A 26,829-nucleotide genomic window follows, 5' to 3' on the forward strand; every position below is an offset into this window, starting at 1 on the left:
TCCCGGAAGGAACTACGAAAGACCTGATTCTCCCCATCCCCCGAAGAGCTCTTGGAGATACGTAGGCAGCCATAAAGGCGCGGTCACAAACATAAGTTTGCATCATAAATAGCATTTTCTCTTTGCCAATATAAAAAAAAAGAAAAAAAAAGAGAAGAAAAGAAAAATAAAAGCTGCAGTTGAAAACCCGAAAGGACGGCTTCAGGCAAGAATTGAGCCCGCTAGGCTGAAAACCCGAAAGGGCGGTCTAGGCAAAAGTTAGGGCAAAAGAGCCTGCTAGGATCGAAAACCCGAAAGGGCGGCTACTAGGCAAAAGTTAGGGCAAAAAAAAAAAATGCTTTCATAAATTCTTTTAGAGAGTCCATTTTTGTAGGATAAACAGCAAAGCATGTCCTTAAAAAAAAAATCCCTTTCAAAGGTCTCCTTGGGGGTATATAAATCATTTTTTTCCAGGAATCACCGAGTTCCTTCGAGTCAAAATTCACTACAAGAAAAATTTGAGTCTCTAAATCGAGTCTCCAATGAGTCTCTAAAATCAAGTCCCCATCACCAGTGGTCATTCCACAACGAGTCACAAAAATTGAGTCATTCTCAAAAGTTCGTTTTGAAAGCATCACTCTTTGAGTCATTCCTCGAAAAAAAGAGAGAGAGGAAAATGTCAATTCAATCCCCGGGGTTTCCAAAACAACCCTAAAAAAAAAATGTCAAGTATAATCGTTGAGAGGTAATTCTTTAATACCTCGTCTCCACTCGGACCATCGTTTCTTCGATCCTTTCAGACGAGCGATGTCATCCACATCGTCCGTTTCCTCGAGTCATATAAGTGGCCTTGTTCTCTTTGATTCCTCAATCGATTGGACAAGTTCAACACCAATGTTTTGAAGTATTCCATGGTCAGCACCATTCTGGGGGCAAGAAGTGATAAGAACCTTCACCATTCTCCCATCACAGAAGTAATCACAGAATTTTTAGTCTTTCATTAAGAAGAAATTCTATTTCAGCTAATAAGGGCATCAATTCTCTCAAGCAGGGGGCAAAATCCTCCAACTCGGATTCAGGGGCAAGTGTTATTAAAAAAAAACATACACAACCCAGGGTGAAACCCAACCATCATCAATCTCTTTTACACAAACCCAGGGTAGAACCCGGTTAATGGTTAACCTTTTTTTACATAAAACCTAGGGTGAAACCCTAACCAATAACCAACCATTTTTCATCCAAAGCCGAGCCATTTGATCATTTCGACTTTAGGTGGACCCTTGGTTCTCAAAGAAAAAAAAACAAAAATAAAACAAATCTCTTTTCAAGCCCTCATTAAGAGGCAAAACATCTTTTCAAGTCCTCTAAGAGGCAAAATCTCTTTTCAAGCCCTCATTAAGAGGCAAAACATCTTTTCAAGTCCTCTAAGAGGCAAAATCTCTTTTCAAGCCCTTATTAAGAGGCAAAACATCTTCCCAAGTCCTCTAAGGGGCAAAACCTCTTTTCAAGCCCTCATTAAGAGGCAAAATCTCTTTTCAAGCCCTCATTAAGAGGCAAAACATCTTCCCAAGTCCTCTAATAGGCAAAATCTCTTTTCAAGCCCTCATTAAGGGGAAAACATCTTTTTCAAGTCCTCTAAGAGGCAAAATTTCTTTTCAAGCCCTCATTAAGAGGCAAAAACATCTTTAAGTTACAAACATAAATCCATGCATTTGATCATTTCATTTCAGAGGAAAAAAAACTAATGGCAGGGTTTCCTCCTCTGCCCATCCTCAAAATTTGCTCCTTCAGACAGCCACTGGCTCTCATAAATCATTTTTATGATAGCCAGTGGGGGGCAACTGTGAATACTCAAATTTTGAGGCTCAAAAAGCCAGTTTTCCCGGCCGCGGCGGTGGCGGCCGCCCTTAAAGGCGGCGGTAGCCGCTATCGCCGGCGGCGGCAGTCGCCGACGGTGGCTGCAGTCGCCTGTGAATACCAATTTTCCCGGATTTCATTTTACCCTGCAAAGCATTCATTCATTGGTTAGTTTATCAGCATGACATAGTCTCGGGATCCACCTCGGGTGCGTAGATCATGCCTTAAACATTGGGTTAGTTAATCTAGCAATTAGGTTAATTAAAATTGGAGTCACTTAGGGTTTTTTCCTAGTTTACCCTAAAATAATTAAACAAGGTGGCGACTCATACATTCACGTGCATTTCTGCCCTTAGTCACATGCATTTATATGCTACGATATTTGGGGTAGGGCTTCACAGTGTGACCCTATTGTCTCTAAACTTTGATTTTGCCTCTTTTGCGCATCTTGATGCCTTATTTGCTGTCTTAAAGTGTGATGCCCTGTTGATTGCGACTTATCTAGGCCCTGTAAATGCATAGAAAAACACAGAAACAAGTAGATTTAACGTTAGGGTTTTTCTGCCCTACCTTCGATAGATGCGTCACGCAGCTGTTCTTTGGAAGAACAGTTCTGTGACGCAACTGTTAGTCAGAAGACACAGTTCTTTGACAAGCTGTGTGGTGTAACTCCGCAGTTGTGTGACGTGGCTGCAGTTGCGTGACGCGACTCTATCTGGCCAGAAGCTTGAACACTCTATTTTTCCTGCCATGAAAAACAAAAATAAACAAATGTTAGCTTAATTCTTTGTTTGAATGGATTTTCTTACACAGGTCGATCTAGGCAAGGCCCGTGCTGGCGGGTCTTCGATCGACGCCTCTGCTTTTTGGGACTTATTGGACCCCCCTATGCGATCTAGAGTTGTGGCTGCTGGATTTGGCGACTATGCCACTAGTCTTTGCCGGACTCAACCCCGGTTTCCACCCGCCATGCGGTATGCACTGATGGAGCGGTGGAACGATTGCACACATTCGTTCATCTTCGGCTTTGGAGAGATGACACTGACTCCAGCCGACTTCACTGCCATCACTGGGCTCGATTTTGATGGCGAGGATGTTCCTCTCGATTCCCAGTACCAAACGGCTACATTGGGGGCTGAGCTTGTTAGGATCTTACTCGACGTTCCCACTCGTACTAGGTACACCGCTCAAGGGTACATATCTTATGAGGTCGTCTATAAGTTTTGGCCCGAGCGGATCCATATGAGATTAGCAGCTTGGAGGGAGCTACCCGTGGATGCTAGGCCTGTAGCTCCTGCTTATACTAGAGAGGAGAGGGACCAGGCAGCACGGTCCTTCATCTTTTACATTATCTCCTCCCAGCTCCTGTGCACCTCCCAGAATAAGGGAGATCCCATTGTTCTGGCTTGCCTACAGGATTTGAGCCTTATCAGCACTTATGACTGACTCTCTTACATTGGCTCACCTCTACCATGGTCTGGATGTATGGACCAGGGGTAGTGGTGAGTCTAACTGGCAGTTTCTCCCCCCGCTCGAGGTAAGACATCTATCCTTCTGACTTTTCTTCCTTTATTTTTTTTCAATCACTCAAATTTGCACTTAATTGTTGGAATCTTGTTACAGGTATGGGCATACGAGTATCAGATCTATCCCGGTGGTTCAGAGAGTGATACTTCTACTGAGGCTTGGCGGATTCCTCGCTACCTGGCGCATCGCCATCATACTTTTTCTAGTTCAGAGGATCCATACTTCTAGAGGCGCTATCTTAACGATAGGGCCTTGGCTGATGTGAGTTCAAAGAATCTTCTGAGTAGCATTTCCTCTTTTATTTTTACTGTTCATTTGACTGACTTTTCTATTTTGCAGCTCCTTCTGACTCCATGGGAGGGAGATGCTTGGGCAGCCTATCCTCCTCGTGCCTTAGCAGAGGCTCTCACCCGGTCCAGAGTCTTGCTTCATGGCTACTGGGTAGACCGATATTATTTGGGGGAGAGGATCCTCGAGATCCACACTGCCACGGCCCAGAGGCGAGTGCCTGTTGCACCCCCTCGCCACATGTGCATCTTAGAGGGGATGACTCCAGAGGACATGTTGCTGGAATATGATGGCTTTCCTGCCGATGGCTACTTGATACCTGGCGATTATGCCTCCTACCTCTCCACCCGATTGAGGACCAGATTGCCGGATGTCCGAGAGTACTCTCAGGTAACTCTTTTGTCCTCATCATTGATTCTCCCCATACTTTGGCCGAGTAATTAACGGGTTCTTTCTAACTTGTTGCAGGAGAGGAGGAGACATCGGACCCCTGCTTTCTATGAGGCGCAGGCAGAGGTTGATGCTCTTGCCGAGTCTGTAGGTGCCGTGCTAGGTGAGGTCCCCTTCCCTCCGGGCATGGAGGTTGCTTTGGACCCCACTCTGGGCCTTGGACCGGCCATCGCTATCCCTGCTGACCTCAGGCAGGCTCCGCCACAGCTTCAGCTAGATCCTGAGCATGCCACACATGTAAGTAGAAAAACAAATTTACTAAGTCAGAGAGATTTACCTGTAGGATTCTTTATTGAATGCCTTTCTGCGTTTGCAGGTGCCTACTCAGAGATATCAAGAGCTATACCAGAGGTTCTGCTTTGCTCAGTCCTACATCGCCAGGTTGTATCCAGAGCGTCACGATATGGTATGACTCCTTTACTCTTGACCTTTTGCTTTGTATACTCTTCTCACCCTTTCTCACCCTTTTTATTTCTCAGGAGTTAGAGATTGGCAGGCTACGGAGACATCAGTCCCGTCAGGCCGCCGCCGTTTCTCATCTCCAGATAAAGGTTGACAGGCTTCGGACTAGACTGGAGGTGGAGGGGATTCCTTTGGATTTCTCTGAGGATGAGGATGATGATGATGATGATGGCTCTTCGTCTGACGATGCTCCACCACCTCCACCATCCTCTGTCAGGCAGGCGGCAGCTGGTCGTAGCCGGAGGCGACGTTAGCTGGTCCTCTCCATTTTTGCCGCATTTTTTATGATATTTTGTAGCTCCTTGGAGCACATTTTCAGTATTATTTACATTTATTTGACAGTATTATTTACATTTCTTTTATTACAGTATTATTTACAATTCTTTTATTATTTACAATTTTTGAGACTTCACTTTATTCCTGCATAAAGAAAACAAAACACAGAAATGCAAAAAGGAAGTACCCCACTTGCTTGCAAGAGTGGTTCATCTCGTTAATGTGGGCGTAAATGCCCAACTACCTTATTGCAAAAACGAACAAACGAAAATGAAATGAAAATTAATCAAAACCACAAAATCAAAAAGGAAACATCCTACTCACCTGCCAGAGTGGCCCACCTTGTTAATGCGGGCATGAATGCCCATCTACCTTATTTCACAATGAACAAAAAGCAATAAAACGAGAACTAAACAAAAACCATAAAAAGAAAAGGGATACGTCCCACTCACTTGCAAGAGTGGTCCATCTTGGTTTATATGGGCGTAAATGCTCAACCACCTTATTGCAAGAGCGGTCCATCTTGGTTAATGCGGACACAAATGCTCAACCACCCTTCACTCGCAAGAGTGGTCCCCTGTTTTATGCGGATGCCAGCTGCCCATCTGTATGACGAATCCGCGCCATACCACCATCGACAGTAGATGCCATGCTAGCTGGTGATAGCATCGCATTCATTGAAGCCTTTCCACTGCTATAAATAGAAGTCCCCCTCTTTGTTCTCTTCATTACACAACATTCAAAACAACCCTTTTCCTCCATGGCTTTCAGAAATCAAGTCTCATCCTTTATTCAATCCATTCCTGACGACCTGTGGCTGATTCACCCCATGAACCAACTAGCTTGGCTGAAATACTTCAAAGACTTGAAGCCTGACCATGGTTTCTTGTCCTGGCTCGTGAGGTACTTCAACCCCAACACCATGGTTTTCCGATTTGAAGATTCTGAAGTAACTCTAACTTACGAGGAAATGTGTGCTGTGATGGGTCATCACCCTGAACAAGACGAAACTCCAGCTTTGCCCCTAGGCCCTAGACATGATTTGACCGAGGTTGCAGCTCTATGCCCGGTTTACCTTTCTGACGGAATAGACCCGGATCAAGGCATTGCCCTAGAGCCTTTCTTGACCAGGGTTCTGTCCATGGATGCGAACCCCTCTTGGGTTCGGACTTGCTATTTTCTGTTGCTCAATATGTATGCCATGAAGAATCGCCAACCTGGAGTTGGAGATTTCCGACTATTGACCGTTGTCCGTGATATGCAGGTGTACCGTCGCACAGTCTCTATGATGATCATGGGAGAGACCATGTGCTGGGTTAGGGATATTGCCCTTCAAGTCACCAACTTCAATGTCCACCATCGAGGTTGCCCAATGTTACTGCAACCCTGGGCTTTAGATAAGCTGAGCTTGATTCCTCCAGTCCCAGCTCGTTTGATTCCAACCTATGGCCCTACCAATTTTCGCCCCCGCTCCCGAGGACAATTTGATTTTGGAGATAACCCCGTGATCCGGTGGACTTATCCTTGGTGGAGGATTAGACTGGTCACTACTGGGAGCATGAACCTTAGTTATGTGTTGTATGCCAGTCTTGATCGTCCCATGGCCTACTTCCCAGACAGGATCAACCGTTAGTATGGTGTCATTCAGCGCGTTCCCAGAATTCATAACTTCGAAAGTGATCCCATGACGCAGAGTCTGTTGACCAATCTAGCTGACCGTTGGCGGAACCGAAACACCTGGTACATGGGTCAAGGGGTGATACAGGACACCGTGACACCCGAGTATGTTGACTGGTTTTACTCCCAATGATGAAACTGGGTCTTGAAGGCATTGGTGTTTAATGATTCAATCACTAGGATGAATGCTGTTGCTACTTTTCTTTCATTCAGTTTCCTGTACTCCGGGGGCCATGAGCTCCCAATTAATGTATCCCCTTTCTTTTTTTCAATGAATAACTCTGGTAGTTCTGCCTTTATTGATTCCTGCTTTCTGCACTTAGAGACAACAAAAGACAACAAATCTTTTCTTTCGAAATTATTTGCTGGGTTAGCATTTGAGCCTCCTGCCCTTGGATTAAGAAATGAAAGCACATAAAAGTGGATCTTTTGACTAAGGACAGAAACTTACATCTGGAAATAAAAAGATGGGGTGACCATTTCAACACCTGCAATATTCAGACAGAAATAACATATGCAACTCCCTTATGTATGCATGAACCTACTAAGTGCTAAGGATTTTATCCATGTTTTTTTTCCATCTTTCCAAAGAAATCACCGAGAAAATGGCATTTGTTCTCCTGATCGCTGTCTAAAAGAATCCAATACTCAGGTAGGATCAACATCCAAGACATCTACATTCTTCTCAAATAAGCAGAGAGGAAGGTCTTATAATCACCAATCATACCCTAGCAACAAAAGGGAAGAAAAATTTGAAACTCAAGCTCTTTATTGATCTTACTTCTTTCAACATTATACAGAAGTATAGATAAACTATTTTCAATACAATAGTCATTCCTTCTAACTACTCATTCGCCTATTCTCCTTCTAGTCAGGTTGATGGCATTAAGCAACCAATCGCAACATGTCACGAACACATGGCATAGATTTCACATTTAAACTAAGCACCACGCGTTAATCTCAAAATTTTTATTTATTTTATTTTTTACACTCTAACTTTTGCCTAGGCCGCCCTTTCGGGTTTTCAACCTAGCGAGCTTATTTCTTGCCTAAGTCGCCCTTTCGGGTTTTCAACCTAGCCTTCTTCTTTCCCTTTTTTTTTAATCGAAATCATCATTTCAGACATAGAACCTTTTCATCTGATCTTGATTAACGATCCGATTAAAAGGCTTCCCTTCCATAGTGACCAATTCAGCGGCACCTTTGGCTAATAGCTTCTGAATTCTGAACGGTCCATGCCAGTTGGGTTTGAATTTCCCTCCAGGATGACCCTGGGATTCGTGGTCTAACGATCTGACCAACACTAAATCTCCATCTTTCAAAGCCCTTGGATGTACCCGCTTATTGTAGAAACGAGCAATCCTTCTCTTTCTCATCTGATCCTGGAATCTGGCATTCAATCTTCTGCCATCTAAAAGTGCCAGATCTTCATACCTTTTCTTGACCCATTCTTCTTCGGTCAGACCAGCTTCCACAAGAACCTTGAGAGACTTCTTTTCAAGCTCTACCGGTAACACTGCCTCCATCCCATATACAAGCTCGAAAGGAGAAGCTCCATTCACTGACTTGAAAGTAGTTCGATGCCCCCAGAGCGCGAAAGGAAGTTTCTCAGCCCAGCCTCTATATCTATCGCACATTTTGGACAGAATTCTCTTAATCTCCTTATTAGCGGCTTCTACTGCACCATTAGCTTAAGGCCGATAAGGAGAGGAATGATGATGCTCAACCTTATATCTGTATAACAACTGGCCGACATCTGCTTGGAAGTGAGAACCATTGTCTGTGACTATGTGATGGGGAATACCATAGCGATAGAAAATGTTCTGCTTAATAAATCTAGCCACTTGTTTGGCAGTCAAAGTTTTGTAGGATTGAGCTTCGATCCACCTAGAAAAGTAGTCCACTGCAACCAAAATATACTGATGACCATTTGATGCTATTGGCGTGATCTTGCCAATGATGTCTATACCCCAAGCTAAAAAAGGCCAAGAAGGAATTGTTGGGTGGAGTTCAACAGCAGGCAAGTGATTTTTGTTATCGTGGTACTGGCAGGCTTTACAATGACGAACATAATTGACGCAGTCACCTTCCATCTGCACCCAAAAGTAGCCTTGCCTCATAATCTTTCTGGCCAAACTCATGCCACTCAAATGAGTACCACAGACTCCCTCATAGATCTTCTTCATTATCTCTTCTCCTTCCTTCTTGCCTACAAATCTTAGAAGCATTCCATCCCAGGCTCTCCTATATAGTTCACCATCGGCTAGGACATAATTCAAAGCCATTTTTCTTAGAACCGATCGGTCTTCTTTTGTGGCATCATTAGAAAAGGTTCCATCCTTCATGTACCGTAAAATATCCGTAAACCAATGTTCTTCCTCTAACTCAACCTAGTTCACAAAATGTTCTTCATAGTATGGGATATTTGCTGCGGTAATGATAAATCGCTTCTTTGGGACCTTACTCAAATCCTGCCATGCTGATGCTAGGTTTGCCAAAGCATCAGGAATTCTGTTATGAGTTCTTCCTATGTGAGTAAAAGTGATCTTGTCAAAGAGTACGGCTTTCTTTAACAGGTACTCCACATAGGGCTTCAGCCTATCTTCCTCAACTTTCCATCTTTCATTGGCATGTTCAATAACCAACAGTGAATCTCATATCACCTCAGCCTCCTTAGCGCCTGCTGCAAGAAGAGACTCAATTCCCATGATACATGCTTCATATTCAGCCATATTGTTAGTGACTGGGAACAACAACCTTTTGCACATTGTTGTCACCTCGCCATTGGGTGCTTCTATCACAATACCAACTCCAGCTCCATTTCTATTGGCTAATCCATTAAAGTACAGTTTCCAGACCCCTGTTTCAACGCATAGCAAGTGTTCATCTGGAAATTCCAGCTCCCATGGTTCATCATCTGCAATGGGATTCTCAGCCAGGAACTCTGCAACAACCTGACCTTTGACCGTCTTCTTCGTGACGAACTCCGCATCTACACTAGACATCTGAATTAACCATTTGGACAGCCGTCCTTCTAGAGTAGGTGTCTTCTGAAGATACTTCATAGGATCAATTTTAGAAACAAAAGTGACCCTGAAGGAATCAAAGTAAGGCCTCAATTTCTTGATCGACCACACAATTGCCATGCATGTCTTTTCTATCAAATTATACTTTTCCTCAATAGGCAGTAATTTCTTGCTGATATAATAAATGGCCTTTTCTACTCCAGCAGTGTCTGGCTGTACCAACATAGCTCCCACTCCTGCATCCTCTATAGACAAGTACAGAATCAAAGGTTCCCCCAGTCTAGGAGAGTTCAACACTAGTGAATTCATTAAGTACTTCTTTATATGATCAAAGGCCTTCTGACAATCCTCATTCCATCTGACGGGCTGGTTCTTTCTAAGCAACTTGAAGATCGGAGCACAAGTGATAGATAATCTAGAAATGAATCTGCTGATATACTGGATCTTCCCCAAGAAGCTTCTCACCTGACGTTCTGTTTTAGGCGGTTCCATATCTTGAATGGCTTTTATTTTATCTGGGTCAACCTCAATCTCGTTAGGTCCTACAACAAAACCTAACAACTTCCCCTTCGTGACTCCAAATACGCTTTTTGGGATTGAGTCTTAAATTGTACTGCTTGACCCGCGCGAAGAAATTTTCCAATATCTCCATATGTTCTTCTTGTGTTTTTGTCATGATCACCATATCATCCACATATACCTCCAAACCCTTATGGATCATATCATGAAATAAGGTTGTAGCCATTCTCTGATATGTTGCCCCAGCATTCTTCAACCCAAACGGCATCACCCTATAACAGAAGGTCCCGAAATCAGTAGTGAAGGCAGTCTTATGCTTATCAACTAAAGCCATCAGGATTTGGTTGTACCCAGAGAATCTGTCCATAATGGAATAACATCCCATTCCTGCAGCACTATCGATCAAAACATCTATATGTGGAAGTGGGAAGTCATCTTTGGGCGAGGCTTTGTTTAGATCCCTGTAGTCAACACAGACCCTTAGTCTCCCATCCTTTTTAAGTACAGGGACTACGTTTGCTAACCACTCAGGGTAGTGTACTACTTCCAGGAAACCTGTATCTAACTGCTTCTGGACCTCAGCCTTGATCTTGTCTTGCCACTCTGGTCTGACCTGTCTCCTTTTTTGCTTTACTGGCTTAATGTTCGGATCGGTAGGGATGAAATGTTCTGCAATTGACCTGTCGATCCCTGGCATGTCAGCATAACTCCAAGCAAAGACCTCTGAATTCCTTTTGATACATTCTTGGAGATCCTGTCTGAGTTCAAGCTTAAAGTCTGATCCGATTTCGATTATTTTGGAATCTTCGGCGGTGCTTAGGTTAAATGCAAAATGATGCAATGCATTTATGTCAAATATGCGTGTGGTATAATCAATGCCATGAACATGACAATCAGGAAAACAAGAAAACAAGTAATCAAAATTCATTTCCATTGATTGAAATAATAAAGGGAATCCATCCAAATCGTTCTCAAAACAATAATCAAAAAAACAAAAGACAGGATTAATAGCCTGTTCAATTATGGCTTGAACCACTTCATCAGCATCTGGAGCATCCTCTGTTTCTGGGACAGATTTCTCTTTCTTTTCTTCATGCTCTGTCATCTTCATCACCTTCCTCTCAGCTGCCTCTGCATCTTCCGCCGCTAGTATTGAGTGGAGGATCCTTGCCTTGGACTTCTGCTCTTGCACCATCCTTGAAGCTTCATCCCCAATCCCAAGAAAGTCTTCAAATTCAGGTATCTTCTGTGACCATTCTGTGCCACTGCCCGCTTGGACCATGCCTATCATGAATTGTGTGCCCTCTACCGACTGCTCAAAGGAAGGCTCTGGAGACTTAATGAGTTGTTCCTCAAAGTCTGTCATGAAGATCTCCAAATCGGGGTATATCTTTCCTCTGCTCTGAAATTCCCTAAAAGCCTCTAGGGTGAAGAAAATCCTGTTCAGTCCCGGCTCTTTTATCGGAGACTAGACTTCATACTTCTCTTTCTTTCTATTCTCTGAGTACCCCAATCCGCATCGATCTTGTTGACCATGTGAAGATGGCACAGGCTCAAACCTTCCTTGTAAATCTCGGCCTAGCCCCTTACCGTATTTCCATTGCATCTTCTTCATCATTTTACGAGAGAAAGGGCTCATTCTATTAACCACACTTTTGACTTTGGTGATTACAGCATTATTAATCACAGCCACCTGAAAACCAGATAAAGGCACAGCCGCCTCTAAACCTTCCACAGCAGCCACATTCAGATCTTCTTGCGCATTAATAGTTACCACATCAGTACCCCAAGGTACCTTGACTTTTCTGTGCAATGTGGAAGGAATTGCACCTAAAGGATTAAGCCATGGCCTTCCCAACAGCAGAGCATAATTGGCCAAGATGTCCAAGACTACTAAGTCCACCCAACTTTCTATCACTCCTGTCGAAATCTTTGCCCTGAAGGTTCCCTTAGCGCTATGCATGGTGTTATCATAGGCTTTAACAACCATGTTAGATGGCTCGAGTTTCGACTCTTCAATCTTAAATTTGGACAACATTTTCAGTGGGAATACGCACAATGCCGACCCATTATCCGCCATCACATTGCAGGTTTCTCGTCCATTAACAGCAACCTGAATATATAGAGGTTTGAAGTGATTCCTACCTTCGGGGGGAAGATCTGAATCAAAGAAAGTGATCTTACCGATCCTGCATTGCAGCACATTAATCATATCCACGCTTTGGATTCTCGCAGGAACTATAACAAACGTCATGGCTTCTAACAAAGCTTCTCTATGTTCTTTTGAAGCTATCAATAAATCCCATAGTGAGATGTCAGCCTTGGTCCTCTGTAGCTGACTCAATACTGAACTTGCTGTTACGTCGCTTGGTACACTGTTTTGACTACTATCACCCACTTCAGTAGCCTTCTTTTGTGCTTTCCCCACTTCATCTTCTTCTTCTTCTCCTTGGGCTATTCTTCACCCTTATCTGATGTTTTCTTTCCTGTCCCATCGATGACAACTCCTTTTCCCTTGGCCTGGGAATTGTTGTCCGGGTTATACACACGACCGCTTTGGGTCAAGCTCTGGATGCCAACTTCATTTACATCCTCTTCACTACTATAGTACCATTGGTCTACCTGATCAGCCAAACTTTTCTGAATTGCAAGCTGAATCTGCTCATCCTCATTATCTGGTACTTCTCCCACCTGGACTGTGATACTCTTCTCAATTTCAATTTTCACCGGCTTCCTTTCTACTTCCTCCTCGCTGCTGCAATCATCCCAGATGTTCAACATGGCACACATTTTCTCCTCCCATTCAGCCTCTGCCAATACCAATTCTTCTGGCAAACCACTTCCAATTGCAGTAACTTATCCACCTACTGAAGGCTTATGAGGTGGATAATTATACTGGTATTGTGGTAAGGGATTATTCTTCGTGCTCGACTTGTTGCGCTCAGAAGGCTTGGTAATCTTTCCATTGTCTATTAAATTCTGTATATCGTGCCTAAGCTTGAAGCAGTCATCAGTAGAGTGGCCTTTACACTGGTGATACTCGCAGTCTCGATCCAAAAATCTACCCTGAATAGGCTTAGATGGATTAACTGGTAACTTGGACAGCACGCCATTCTTGATGCAGGATCTCATGACTGTGCTTAAAGGTCTGCCCAGATCCGTGAACTCCCTTCTCACTTTCTCATTAACAGCTCCAACCGTGTTGCTACTCCACGACTGGTTTGTAGCAACATTTCTACTTTGATCACTGTAGGAGGACCGGTAGTTACCAAACCCTCGGCTTTTCTTCTTTTCTTCTTTGTACAGCTCTTCAATATTCAACCCAGCCCTTTACACTAGAGAAAAGTCAGTGAGAGGTTGGGCCAGCATCCTCTCCTTGAAGTAAGGCAGCAAGCTTCGACTAAAAATCCTAATCATCTCTTGGTCCTTTGGCCTTGTCTGGACCATGAACAACTTTGTCATCCATCTCCTGTAATAATCAGAGAAGCTTTCATCCTTCTCTTGCCTCAAGCTCTCCAAATCACGAAGGCCGAATTCATCATTGTCATCTGTTTTGAAGTGCTTGAGAAAAGCAGTCTGTAGCTTGACCCAATCTCTTTGTACTGCCATCTCCAAACCATCATACCATCTTCGGTAGCTCTTATGCAGTGTTTGAGGAAATGCCCGTAAGACATCTTCCTCATCATATCGGTTCAATTGGGCAACCCGAATAAACTCAGACAGATGGGACCGTGGGTCATTGTCTCCTTCAAATAAGGTGTGCTTGAAGGTCTTGGCGGAAGTAGAGCTTGTGGGCTTCAGGACATATTCAGCCACATGGAAATTGGTGACAGGGTCCTTTTCTTTCGAAACAGATATCCTCTCCACCTTATCTTTTAGTTCTGCCAACTGCTTAATTAGATCATTCTCAACTGGAGCAGCATTACTAGCAGAGGCTTGGTTACCCGAGGTGGGTTTTGGAATCTCCCTTTCCTCAACTATAGGCTGATTACTTGAAGCAGGAGGAACCTGATTCTATGCCCTCTCTTGGGCAAAAGCAGCGGCTATTAGCTGAGTAATAGCCCTTAGCTGGGCCGAGGAAAAGCCAATATAATTCACATTACCGTCAGCCATCTCAACCAGATCTGAATCAGAAACCAAATCCGACGAACTTGAATGAACCACAGGACTAACCGGAGCAGGCTCGGGGATTGGGGACACTTTGACCAAACGTTGACCAGGGCATCGATGCCAGGCTCTCAAAGTGATTTCCCGGGATGGATCAATTCTGACTGATAGATAAAAGGACTTGAGTTAAAGTAGGCTCTGCATGTATACATGAAGAATAGAAGCACATAGGATGAGGAATGCAAATCTAATGTGCTAATAACCGGTATGGAAATAAGATCTCGGTTTCAATGACTGGACCCAAAATTCAGTATGAATAACATGGAAATAATTTATTTCGTATTCAAACATTTCTGGCATTATCTGTCATCGACCGTCCCTTTTGGATTTTACGGTTGGCTATTTTCTCTCAAATCCCTAATTTTGCCTTGGAATGAAAGAATTTCCAAGCGGGATACTTTTTGTTATCCTTTTTTTATTTTTGTATCCTTACTTTTTACCTTGGAACAAATTGTCCCAAGTAGGATCTTATTTTGATTAGTTACAAATTTTGTAATCTCACGCTTACTTTCAAATAATGCGAGAAATGTGAAAATACAAAGGAATCGCAACCCCCTTATAACTCCCTTTTCTTTTGGGTATTAATTCACTATAAACGATTGCATTATGTCATTCAAAACGAATTTGAGGTCCAGTCTCAAAATCAAGGTCAAACGTCCATACCGAAAATTAGCCCTTATAAATGCATGGCTGAAACAAAAAGTATTACGTGGTGCATGAATGTCACAGCAGATGAGCAATTTATAACATACAGGGGAACGGGAGTTGGGAAATGCATGCCTTCCAACCTTATCTCTCCCACACACGAGTTCCGTTGGTATAAATTCCGACATCTGTTTCCTAGGATTTGGTCTAATCTCGACAACCAGCAGGGGGTTTTGAGATTGACGATATAAACTCTCGGAAATGAATGCGGCAAAATAACAGCAAACAGAATCAGGTGTTCCTTAGGGGAAGTGACTAAGGCTTTTGACTACATGCATGGGCTTTAGTCCATTAGGCTTACAAAGTCCGGGTCCCGCAAACAGGAATCAGGCTTTTACATGGGCCTACTCCTTTTGACGCACCGTTTAAGGTACTAGGCTTGCGGTTGGTAAAATTGCTAATTCTCGAGTGGATGTGCCTAAAACGCAAGGTTTAGGCTGGATCTACCTTTAAAATTAACAATGATACCGAGGGATAAAGTGGGTAGAAAGTGGTGAGAAGAGAGAAATGCATTATGGATGCAAGAATCTTAGAAGAATAAAAGAAAGCAAATAAACAAACACGGACGATTAAAGAATCTTTTCACGGCTTTCTAACCAATTTATTTACAATTTTAGAAAACATAAGTTTAGAGTTAATTCCTAATTGCAACCATCTAGTTATTAAAAAAAAACCGGGGATTAGTGGATGCGATCCCCAGCAGAGTCGCCAATCTGTTTTTGCATCGCCCCCGAGCGACCCGAAAAAGATGTTCCAACTTTTTATTTGGAAATGGAAAGTGATCTTTATTTTGAGCAGTAGTGACAACACATTTTTTGGATACGATGCCGATAAATCGGTCTTATAAAACACTTTTGAGTCGCCACCCATTTTTCGGTAATGGGACCGTTTCCAATTTTATAAAAATGACTCCATTTTAAACCCAATTCTATTCAAGGCCAAATTATCAAAAAAAGACTGGTCAGGTGCACCAATGCGATTCTGGGTAAGGGAATTGGGTACGTCGGCCCATTGGAAGCCGACGCCAGAAAAAATCGGCCTCTTTTAACCTATGATTTCTAATTTATTTTAGTTAAGAAAACCAAATTATTTATTTACTTAAACCCAACCCAAATGAATCGAACCGAGTTCTTATGTGGAAAATCAATTAATCGTCCCATTCAAATTCAATTAAATTCAACCATTGCCTCCATAATCATCCAAATCATCCACACAAAAGTATTGAAAACAAACAAATAAAAGACCCGCTCTTGCCTTATGGTTAAAGGCGGGCCACAAACCAAACCTAAAAATACATTCTACCCGATTAAAAATTTTAACCCGAAAACCAAAAACCCAAAATCATGCACAATTACATTTTAGTATTCTAAACTTAATTAAATTGCAATCTGCCCACATTGGTTGCCTTCAGATTTATTAGAAGAATTAAATTTTATTTTTTGTACAAAAATTATATATATTTTTTTAAAGGGACAAAAATCGTTTCTGGAACCTTAGAACAGTCGCGTCACGCAGCTGTTCTTTGAAGAACAGTTGCGTGACGGATCTAATAGTCGAGTGAACTAACTGTTCTTAAAACTCCAGATCCATTAACCGTATATTTTAGATCCTCAATTAAAATAGAATATTAAAAATAAAATGAAATCGTGAATATGAACAGTTCCGTCACGCAACCTCTAAATCCGTTACAGATCTGATAGCTGCGTGACGCAACTAATCTGGGTAAAGAAATGATATTTTGGACATGAACAGTTCCGTCACGCAACTGCCAGGTCTGTTACGGATCTACTAGCTGCGTGACACAACTACTCTGGTCCGTGCTTACTTTTCAAACAACTTATTTACGTCTTTCTTTTATTTAAACATGCTCTAATAAGATCTAAAAACAACCAAGAGTGGACAGAATACCGTTCAACTAAGATTAAACTACCAAAGCAATAATAAAATAAATAACAATGAATAAATAACTAAAAACACAAAGAAAGGTTTAAGGGAATTACCTAACCCTCAGACTGAGGATTGTAAACAGCTTGAACGCCTTAAAGAATGAAGGTTAAGGGGTTCCAGAAGCTTTGTCCACAAGATTTTAACGCCCACTCTTTTCTCTCTTACTTTTTCTTCTTTTTATGATTTTCGTTTTAACCTAATTGATGTCTAATGGCTGTTTTTCTTCAAGGGAACTCAGAAGAGTCTCTGGAGAAAAGCTTAGCCGCAAGTGTGTGTTTTTACGCTCTAAAAACCCTTCTCCCGAATAAGAGATAAAATGATGTATTTATAGAGGTAGGGCAACAAGGGATAGCTGCGTCCACGCACCTTACGGCTGCGTGACGGACCTGCTAGCTGTGTGACGCAGCTCACTTTCTGGACCGTTGCCACATACTCAAATAGAATGAAAAACAGTTATGTCGGCATTCACGGTGACGTCATCTAGATTGGAGTTGCGTGACGCAACCGATAGTGCCGTCACGCACCTAATAGCTGCGTGACGCAACTCTTGCGCAATCCAAACACCTTTAAATTAGTCTAATTTAAATCCTTGGGTTAAAAGACTTCTGGATAGCCGTAACCCTTCATTCCGCATCCTCGTATCGTCATTGGGTTAGGTGGGGGCATAAAGACATGCGTCAACAACTATGTTTATGAATGAGTTGACTCAAGTGAGAATAATGAGACTATTATGGAGAATTATGTCTATTTTGGTGAATAGATTGATTATGACTATCTTAATATATTAGTAAGAAAATTGTTAATCACAAGATTATAAGTTAATCAAAGTAGAAAATGATTCTGGAGATTAATTAGAAGAAGGTTAAGTGTGCTCAAGCTACAGCGATGAGAAGCTAGCACATGAAGCACCTCAATTAGTGTTTTGGTTAAGTACTTAATGATTTTGTGTTAAATCATCTAAGATTAATTAAGTGTTACTGGAGGATTAAGGACATGGCTAACATAAAAGAGGTTGCGATTACAAATATGGAGAAAAACATAAATAAGCAAAACTTTAAGGAGTTGGAAGGAAATAAGTAGCATGTGCCTTGCACATGAATTGTTATATAAGAAACTTAAGCTATAACAAAAATAAAAGAAACAAAAGTTGTTGCAAAGAGAGGAGAGGAGTCCGAAGTTAGGAGGAGAAGAAGGAGAATCAGAAAAGCTTAAAAGCTTAAGGATTCAACTTGATTTTCAAAGGGCTTTTATTGGAAATCAACTAAGGTAAGTTAATCCTTGTCTTGTTCATGTTATTTTCATGGTATGGAGAAGATTTGGCTAGGGTTCCAAAGTAGAGAATTTGAAGGGGAGATTGATTTTGATGTTGATAAGTGATGTAAACATGATTTAAGTTGTTAATTAGTTACTATTGACTGAATAACATATGAATTGAGCTTTAATTTGATTGAATTGAGAAAGTCATACTCAAGGTTAAGGATGGAGGTTTGGCCAACATGAGATGATCATGGAAACGATCATTTCGTTTTGAATTAATGAGTTTAATTAGTTAATTAAAGATTCTAATGATGTTATTAAGTGTTATTTTGGAAATAATTGTGTTTTAATTGAGATTACCGTACTTGTATGGTTATGGAAGTGCAAAAAACTTAAGAGGTATTCATTATTTGGTGTAATCCTAGATGAATTTTAATGATGTTAATTGATGAATAGTTGATTGAGTTGAGAGTACAGGATTATTAAGTGAGTGTTGGAGAATACATGGAATTTTCCTTGAGTTCAAAATACAAAGAAATAAAAATGTTAAGCATCCAAGTCATGCACACTAAGTGTTTGATTAAATACCTAAATGAGGATTGAGGTGCTTGCTTACTCATATAGGTAAAAGGGTCCTAGAAGGAAGTGAAGGAGGAGACTCTTCCAAGCCTTGATACAACTGCACTACATACTGTGAGTAAAAGCAGCTAATATTTAATTTTATATAATGAATGAATGCTTTTAACATTTGTTATGGCACTTGCCATATTTGATATCATGCAATGATAAGAACATGATTCTTATCTTGGAAAAAGACAAGCTAACCAAAAAGTTATGTATTATCTTGAGGCCGATTAGCCTAATATGTGATGGATGTTTATTTGAGATAGTTGTTATGAAAATACACTGTATTTGATATTCTGCTTTGAAAGGAGTATGAAGTGGTACTAAAAGGTGACAAATTAAGTAGAAGGTATGTATTACTCTGAGGCCTGTGAGCCTAATTTGCGAGTGCAATTCTATTAATTCTACATTTGAGATAAACGAAAGTTATGACTGTCATTACCAAGTCATAAATCTGATCTATATCTGGAGCTGCGTGCTCATAATTAGAATCTAGAGCTACATGCTTGTAATGTAACGCCCCATTTTTTTTTCCTGTGTTTTAATAGTAGTCTACCGGTCTGTGAATAGTACCACCGGTCCGGAAGTTGGTATTATTTTTGGTCCGAAAAATTACTATATATGTTTTATATTTTATTTAACATTTTTGGAGCATGTATGCATGGTTTTTATGGGTAGAAAGTAAGTAAGGAATATTTTTGGAGAATTTAGATACTTAGTGAATAGTGAATTATGGTGTTATATTAAGTAAGGAAATTTGAGCAATTATTTTTTTTTATGGAGGAAAATTGAGGAATTATTTTTATGGAATAAATTAGAGACTTTTGTGGAGATAAATAATATTTTGAAGGAATTTAATTGGAGAATATTTGGAGAAAAGACCAAAATACCCCCTTAGTTGCTTTAATAAAGCAACTATCAATTATTGAGCACCAACTTTTGCCTTCTTCTTCTCCATACACGTTTCCTTCTTCTCCTTCTTCTTCTTCTTCTTCTTCTTCTTCATTTTCTTCAATTCCTACTTAGTAAACACCCATCCAACTTGATTTAAGGCATAAATCTTAGAGAGTGAAGCTAGAGAAGTAATCTTTGGTGACTAATTTCAAGGAATTTGGTGATTTTCCTGCTTGGGTCAAGTAAGTGATTTTATGATAAGTGAATTATTTTTGGATTTAGAGTTGTCTTTTAGCATATACATGCTTAATCATGCTCCAATTACTTCTTTTCTTTGTTTTCTTTGTTTGATTTTGAGTTTCTTCCATGTAGAGGGTGGAGAGCCTTCTAATAAGGATAAAGGCAAGACCAAAGCTTGAGAAGCTTTGATTAAAGCTTGTTAAAGCTTGTTTTGAAGGTTAGTGTTCATAAACACACTTACCTTACTCAAATTTTGATTTTGTGCCTTTATTCTATTATGTGTATATTTTGAGATTTTGTATGAAATGATTGGTTTGTTGAATTTTGGTTGCCATTACATGCTCTTGGATGATGTTTGATGAGTATTTATGTTGTGGTAGACATTGCTACCTTGTATCTTTGTGGTTCATGTTCCTTTCATGGCTAAAGTAAACTGAATTTGGGAAAAAACGAGATTTTGAGTGAGATTTAGGACCATTTTTCGGTCCTTTCTAGTTTCCATCTGTGTCTGAGTCCTTCATAACAGTTGTAGGTCTATCTCTTATCTTTTCAACCCATCCTCTTGTGTCCAATTTGGAGATATATAACTCAACTTATGGCTGAAACACCCAAACTGACTCTGTTTGTGTCGGGCCACATGCATCACTGACTTTAGTGCCCATTTTGACCACTATAATGACAAGATTAGGTTCTGAGTTCTTCATAAAAGTTGTTGCCCTGTGTCTTGAGAATTCTCTCGTTCTATATTGGTTTAATTTGAGTGTGGGGTTTAGTAGGAATTCAAGAAACAATGGACTTGGTTCTGCTGAATCAGGTCTGGTCTGTCAGTCTGTGTTCCTAGCTTTGTTTTGTTATCTTCCATATTGATCTGGGCTGTGATCCCTTCATAACATTTGTATGATTTTGTCTTAGCTTTCTAAAGACTATAATTTCATTTAATTTGGAGACCTATAGCTCCGGTTATGTTTTAAAAACACAGCAAAGGTCCATGTTATTTTTATGCTGGAAATTTTCTAAGTTAAGTCATTTTGTTTAAGTATGAGAATTTTTATGAATTACTTAAGTTTAAATTAAGTTTTTATTATGAGAAGACTAAAGAAAATGAATTTTCTGAGAAATGTTTTTGGGCTCTAATATACTTGGTGTGAATTTGATGCATGATTTGATTTTATTATGTATGATGAGCATGCTCGGCATTTGATGCCATTATGATAAGAAGCTATGATCATATACTAGGCACGTGGGTGTCTTATGTTAGGGCGGACGCGCTCTATATGTTATGAAAAGGTTGGCGACCTAAGGCCATTATGAATAAGCTATGAAAACTTATCTGCTTCTTTTTCTCCTAAGTGTATATGAGCCCTTATACAATATTTTTAAGGAAGTGAAATAAATGAGATCACATTATGTTAATAACTCTTAATTTACTACAACTTATTTATGATATCAAATGAATTTCTAAAGCATGATGTATTGGTGTGCATATGTACTGCATGTTCAAATTTAATGATTTTATGTATATAAATGATTGTTTTTAAGTATGTTGTCATCACAACATTGGTTTGTTGTGTTTTATGAGCACCACTGAGTTTTATACTCAGCGCGTTGATTTTATCACGCGCAGGTTGGAGATTGTGCTTGCTGCTTAAAGACCTGAAGAGTAGAATCAGAGTTGAAGAGATCTTTTGGTAGTTGATTAGTATTTTATGTAACTAAAAAATTATGGCATGTATAAGTATTACATTTTTGGAGACTGTATTATTTCATTTATAACTTAAGCATGTTATTGTAAATTATTTTGGTGTATATATATTGGGAGATAAACTTGGACTTATTTAATGGTTAGAACATTAGAAGTTGATATATTTAAATGAATGTATTGAAGTGATGAATATTATAATGTTATTGAGGAACTATGGAGTTATGAAATTATAGAAGTGCTATTGTGTTGTTATTGGAGTTTGATGGGGTTTGGAGTTTGAATTTGGGAGTGCTTTGTATTCATATGTTTGGCAACTTCTATTTTTAGGGGAAACTCTTGCAGTTTTTCTGTAGGATTCTCCCAAATCATTTTCAAAACAGAATACTATTACTTGCTAAACTTGTGAATACTAAGTCACTTCTAATTCATAATATGATTCTTTGATTTATATGTAGGTTAGGACGGTGCCTCCGGTACCGAATGTGGCATCCACCGTCGGGTCTTTCGGGATCGGGCGGCGGGTGTTACATTTAGTGGTATCAGAGCATAGGTTTAGGCGGTTCTCGGACTATATGCATATATAGGCATTTATCTATTTTGAAGTGAGAGTATGAGTAATTTAAGTTAAATACATGCCATATTGATTTGGTTTGGAACTTCTCTCTGATGCGAACCTTTTGGTCTTTGTAGGAGTTGAGTGATGTCTCAACATCTGTCAGATGAGGAGGTGGATAGTTATGTCCCTCCTATTGGTGGTATTCCTGTTGGTGATACCACTAGTGGTGCTGTGGGTTCTGATGCAGAGCACGCCTCGAGGGTGGGGCAAGCTGCTGCAGGTCCTGCTGGGCCTAATCAGGATACATTTGTTCAGCAGTTAGTTGCTGCTTTGAGGCAGGCAGCAGGAGCTGTTCCCCAGGCTCCAGTTGCTCCAGCCCCTGTTCCAGTTCATCCCCCTATTGAGAAACTGAGGAAATATGGAGCTGTTGAGTTTATGGGTAGAAAGGATGATGTGGCTTCTGCAGCAGAGTATTGGCTCCAGTCTGTGGAGAGGATATTGGAGCAGATGCAGTGCTCACCTGTAGACAGTTTGGTTTGTGCCACTTCCTTATTGAGAGAGGAAGCTTACCAGTGGTGGGATACTGTATCACGGACAGTTAGTGCTGAGCAGAGGACTTGGGACTTCTTTCTTTCTGAGTTCAGACAGAAATATATTGGGGAGCTTTACATTGACCAACGTAAAGTAGAGTTTTTAGCATTAAAACAGGGCAGAATGTCTGTGGCTGAATATGAGAGAGAGTTCATCCGATTGAACAGGTATGCTACGGAGATGATTCCTACTGAGTCTGATAAATGCAAGCGCTTCAGGAAAGGCTTGCATGATGAATATCGCATGCATTTGGTTGCTCATCCTCATACATCATTGTCTTCCCTAGTGAAGGTAGCTTTAGAGCTTGAGGAAGTGAGGAATGAGCAGCAGGTTAGGAGGCAACGGAGTCAGCAGGGTCAACAACAGAGGGTTCAGGGTATGGTATCTGGATAGACTTCTGGGGCTCAGTCTAGTAGTAAGAGGCACAGGGGTCCATCACAGACCTGGTCTAGACCTATTCAGAGACATGGACAGGGTACTCATGGCAGAGTAGCTCCACAGACCACATCTATTGCTAGTGGTGGAGGTGCTACATGGATTGATATTCCGCCATGTCCTCAGTGTGGAAAGAAGCATTCCGGGGTTTGTAGGAGATTTTCTGGGGCATACTTTCGATGTGGGTCTACAGAGCATTTGCTTCGAGACTGCCCTATGACTTTGGCTAGTGCAGCTCCTCAGGTAGGGAGGTCAGCTCCTTATGTTTCGAGAGGCAGGGGCAGAGGCCGTGGTGATACAAGAGGTACTGGGAGTCAGAGGCCAGTTTCAGAGATAGTGGAAAAACTTGAGTCCAGAGCACCTGCCAGAGCGTATGCTATCCGGACTAGGGAGGAGCAGGATGCCCCAGACGTTATCATTGGTACATTCTCTCTCTTTGATATTTCTGTATATGCTTTGATTGATCTTGGCTCTACTCATTCATATTTAGGCATACATGTGGGTAGATTGGGTAATATGCATGCTGATATGTTAGAGCATAGTATTGAAGTTACTAATCCCTTAGGTCATAGTGTCGTAGTTAATCGGGTGTATACAGATTATCCATTGGTAATCTATGGCCATGTGTTTCTGGGAGATCTAATAGAGTTGCCTTTCCGGGAGTTTGATGTGATCTTGGGTATGGATTGGTTATCTAGACATGGAGTTATGATTGATTGTAGACTTAAGAGAATTACACTCCAGACTTCATCTGGTGAGGAGATTGTAGTTGTGGGTGAGAGGTCGGATTACCTCTCTAATGTTATTTCTGCTTCTACTGCTAGAAGATTGATCCAGCATGGTTGTGAGGCCTATTTAGCCTGTGTACTTGCTCTAGAGTCAGAATCTCCTAGTGTCCATGATATACCCACAGTATGTGATTTTCCGGATGTGTTTCCAGAGGAGTTGCCTGGTTTACCTCCTGAGAGAGAGGTTGAATTTAGTATTGAGGTTATGCCTGGTACTGCACCGATATCCATTGCTCCATATTGGATGGCGCCTGCTGAGTTGAAAGAGTTGAAGATACAGATTCAGGAATTGCTTGATAAGGGGTTTATTCGTCCTAGTGTATCTCCGTGGGGTGCTCTAGTATTGTTTGTAAAGAAGAAGGATGGATCACTTAGATTGTGTATTGATTACAGACAACTTAACAAAGTTACTGTGAAGAATCGGTATCCATTGCCTCGGATAGATGATTTGTTTGATCAGTTGAGAGGAGCTAGTGTATTCTCGAAGATAGATCTGAGATCAGGTTATCATCAGCTAAGGGTGAAGGCATCAGATGTACCTAAGACTGCTTTCAGGACACGCTACAGTCACTATGAGTTCTTGGTAATGCCGTTTGGTTTGACTAACGCTCCTGCAGTGTTCATGGATTTGATGAATCGGATCTTTCATCCTTATTTAGATCAGTTTGTGGTTGTGTTCATTGATGACATCTTGGTATATTCTCGGACTAGAGAGGATCATGATCACCATTTGAGAATTGTACTTCAGATACTGAGAGAGAGACAGTTGTATGCTAAGCTGAGTAAGTGTGAATTCTGGTTGTCTGAGATTGCTTTCTTGGGTCACATTATTTCTGTTGAGGGTATTCGAATTGATCCGAAGAAGATAGAGGCAGTGCTTGAATGGAAGCCACCTAAGAATGTGACAGAGATTCGGAGTTTCTTAGGATTGGCTGGTTATTATAGAAGATTTGTCAAGGGATTTTCTCTCATTGCGGCTCCTTTGACTAGGCTTCTTCAAAAAGATGTCAGATTCGAGTGGAATGATAAATGTCAGAATAGTTTTGCGAAGCTTAATATGATGCTTACTGAGGCTCCAGTGTTGACACAGCCAGTTTCGGGTAAACCGTATGATGTGTATAGTGATGCTTCACATAATGGATTGGGTTGTGTGCTTATGCAGGAGGGCAAGGTAGTTGCTTATGCTTCTAGACAGCTTAAACCACACGAGAAGAACTACCCTACGCATGATTTGGAGTTAGCAGCTATAGTCTTCGCTTTGAAGATTTGGAGGCATTACTTGTATGGTGAGAAATGTCATCTGTATACGGATCATAAGAGTCTCAAGTATCTGCTTACTCAAAAGGAGCTTAATCTGAGACAGCGCAGATGGTTAGAGCTACTTAAGGACTATGACTTCACCATTGATTACCATCCGGGTAAAGCTAATGTGGTAGCAGATGCACTTAGTAGGAAGTCCTTGGTTGCTTTACGTGCTATGAATATGCGATTATCTGTAGCTAGTAATGGTGCACTCGTGGCAGAGCTTATGATGAGACCTAGTCTACTTCAGCAGATTCGAGATGCACAGAAGGATGATGAGACAATTGCCTTATGGAAAGACCTAGTCAGAGATGGAAGGAAAAAGAGATTTATGATTAAAGATGACGACTGCTTGTACTTTGGGGATCGGATTTGTGTGCCTAAAATTTCAGAGCTGAGGAAGAGTATCTTAAAGGAAGCTCATAGTAGTCCCTATGCTATGCATCCTGGCAGTAATAAGATGTATCAGGATTTGAAATCACAGTATTGGTGGCCGGCGATGAAGAGGGATATCACAGATTATGTGTCGAGGTGTTTGACGTGCCAGCAAGTGAAAGCAGAGCATCAGTTTCCTTCGGGTTTGTTACACCCTACTTCTATTCCAGAGTGGAAATGGGATAAGGTTACTATGGATTTTGTTACTGGATTGCCTTTAACTCCTAAAAAGAAAGATGTTGTATGGGTAATAGTTGACAGATTAACTAAGTCAGCACACTTTCTTCCTGTTAGGACCGACTTCACCATGGAGCAATATGCAGAGATGTATATAGATGAGATAGTGAGATTACATGGGGTTCCTTCTTCCATCATTTCAGATAGAGATCCGAGATTTACTTCTAGATTTTGGAAGAAGCTACATGAGGCCCTGGGTACTAAGCTGAATTTCAGCACAGCTTTTCATCCTCAGACAGATGGTCAGTCAGAGCGGGTTATTCAGATTTTGGAGGATATGTTAAGAGCTTGTGCTATTGAGTTTGAGGGCAGTTGGGAGAAGTACATTCGACTTGTAGAATTTGCCTACAATAACAGTTATCAGTCGAGTATTCAGATGGCCCCTTTTGAAGCACTATATGGTAGGAGATGTAGGACTCCACTGTGTTGGTCAGAATTGAGTGAGGGCAAGATGGTAGGTCCAGATTTGATTCGGGATACAGAGGAAAAGGTCAGAATTATCAGAGATAGATTGAAAGCAGCTTCAGATCGTCAGAAATCTTATGCGGATTTGAAGAGGAAGGATATAGAGTATGCAGTGCGAGATAAGGTTTTCCTTAAGGTATCTCCGTGGAAAAAGATATTGCGATTTGGAAGAAAGGGTAAGCTTAGTCCTAGGTTCATTAGTCCATATGAGATCATTGAGCGTGTGGGTCCATTAGCCTATAGACTAGCTTTACCACCAGACCTGGATAGGATACATAATGTTTTCCACGTATCTATGTTGAGGAGGTATCGGTCCGACCCATCACATTTAATATCAGTGGAATCTGTGACTATAGAGCCAGATTTAACTTATGAGGAAGAGCCAGTGAGGATACTTGCTAGGGAAATTAAGGAACTAAGGAA

General features: G+C 41.1%; 1 protein-coding gene across 1 annotated transcript; it reads left to right on the forward strand.

Annotated features, from left to right (window-relative positions):
• The first annotated feature begins 22,297 nt into the window (after positions 1–22,297).
• On the forward strand, positions 22,298–23,137 carry LOC149496860 (uncharacterized). Its single transcript, XM_089719943.1, has 2 exons — positions 22,298–22,349; positions 22,401–23,137. The coding sequence occupies exons 1-2, from the start codon at positions 22,298–22,300 to the stop codon at positions 23,135–23,137; spliced, it is 789 nt and encodes a 262-aa protein (XP_089576069.1).
• The last annotated feature ends 3,692 nt before the right edge of the window (positions 23,138–26,829 follow it).

The sequence above is a fragment of the Jatropha curcas genome, chromosome 4 (assembly GCF_041381405.1).
Source record: "Jatropha curcas cultivar XTBG-Jc1 chromosome 4, XTBG_Jcur_1.0, whole genome shotgun sequence".
In the NCBI taxonomy this organism is placed as follows: domain Eukaryota; kingdom Viridiplantae; phylum Streptophyta; class Magnoliopsida; order Malpighiales; family Euphorbiaceae; genus Jatropha; species Jatropha curcas.

Coding starts and splice junctions, on each gene's coding strand:
- LOC149496860 (XM_089719943.1), top strand. CDS start 22,298: ATGTCTCAACATCTGTCAGATGAGGAGGTGGATAGTTATGTCCCTCCT. Junction 22,350..22,400: donor TAGTTATGTCCCTCCTATTG/GTGGTATTCCTG, acceptor GTTCTGATGCAG/AGCACGCCTCGAGGGTGGGG.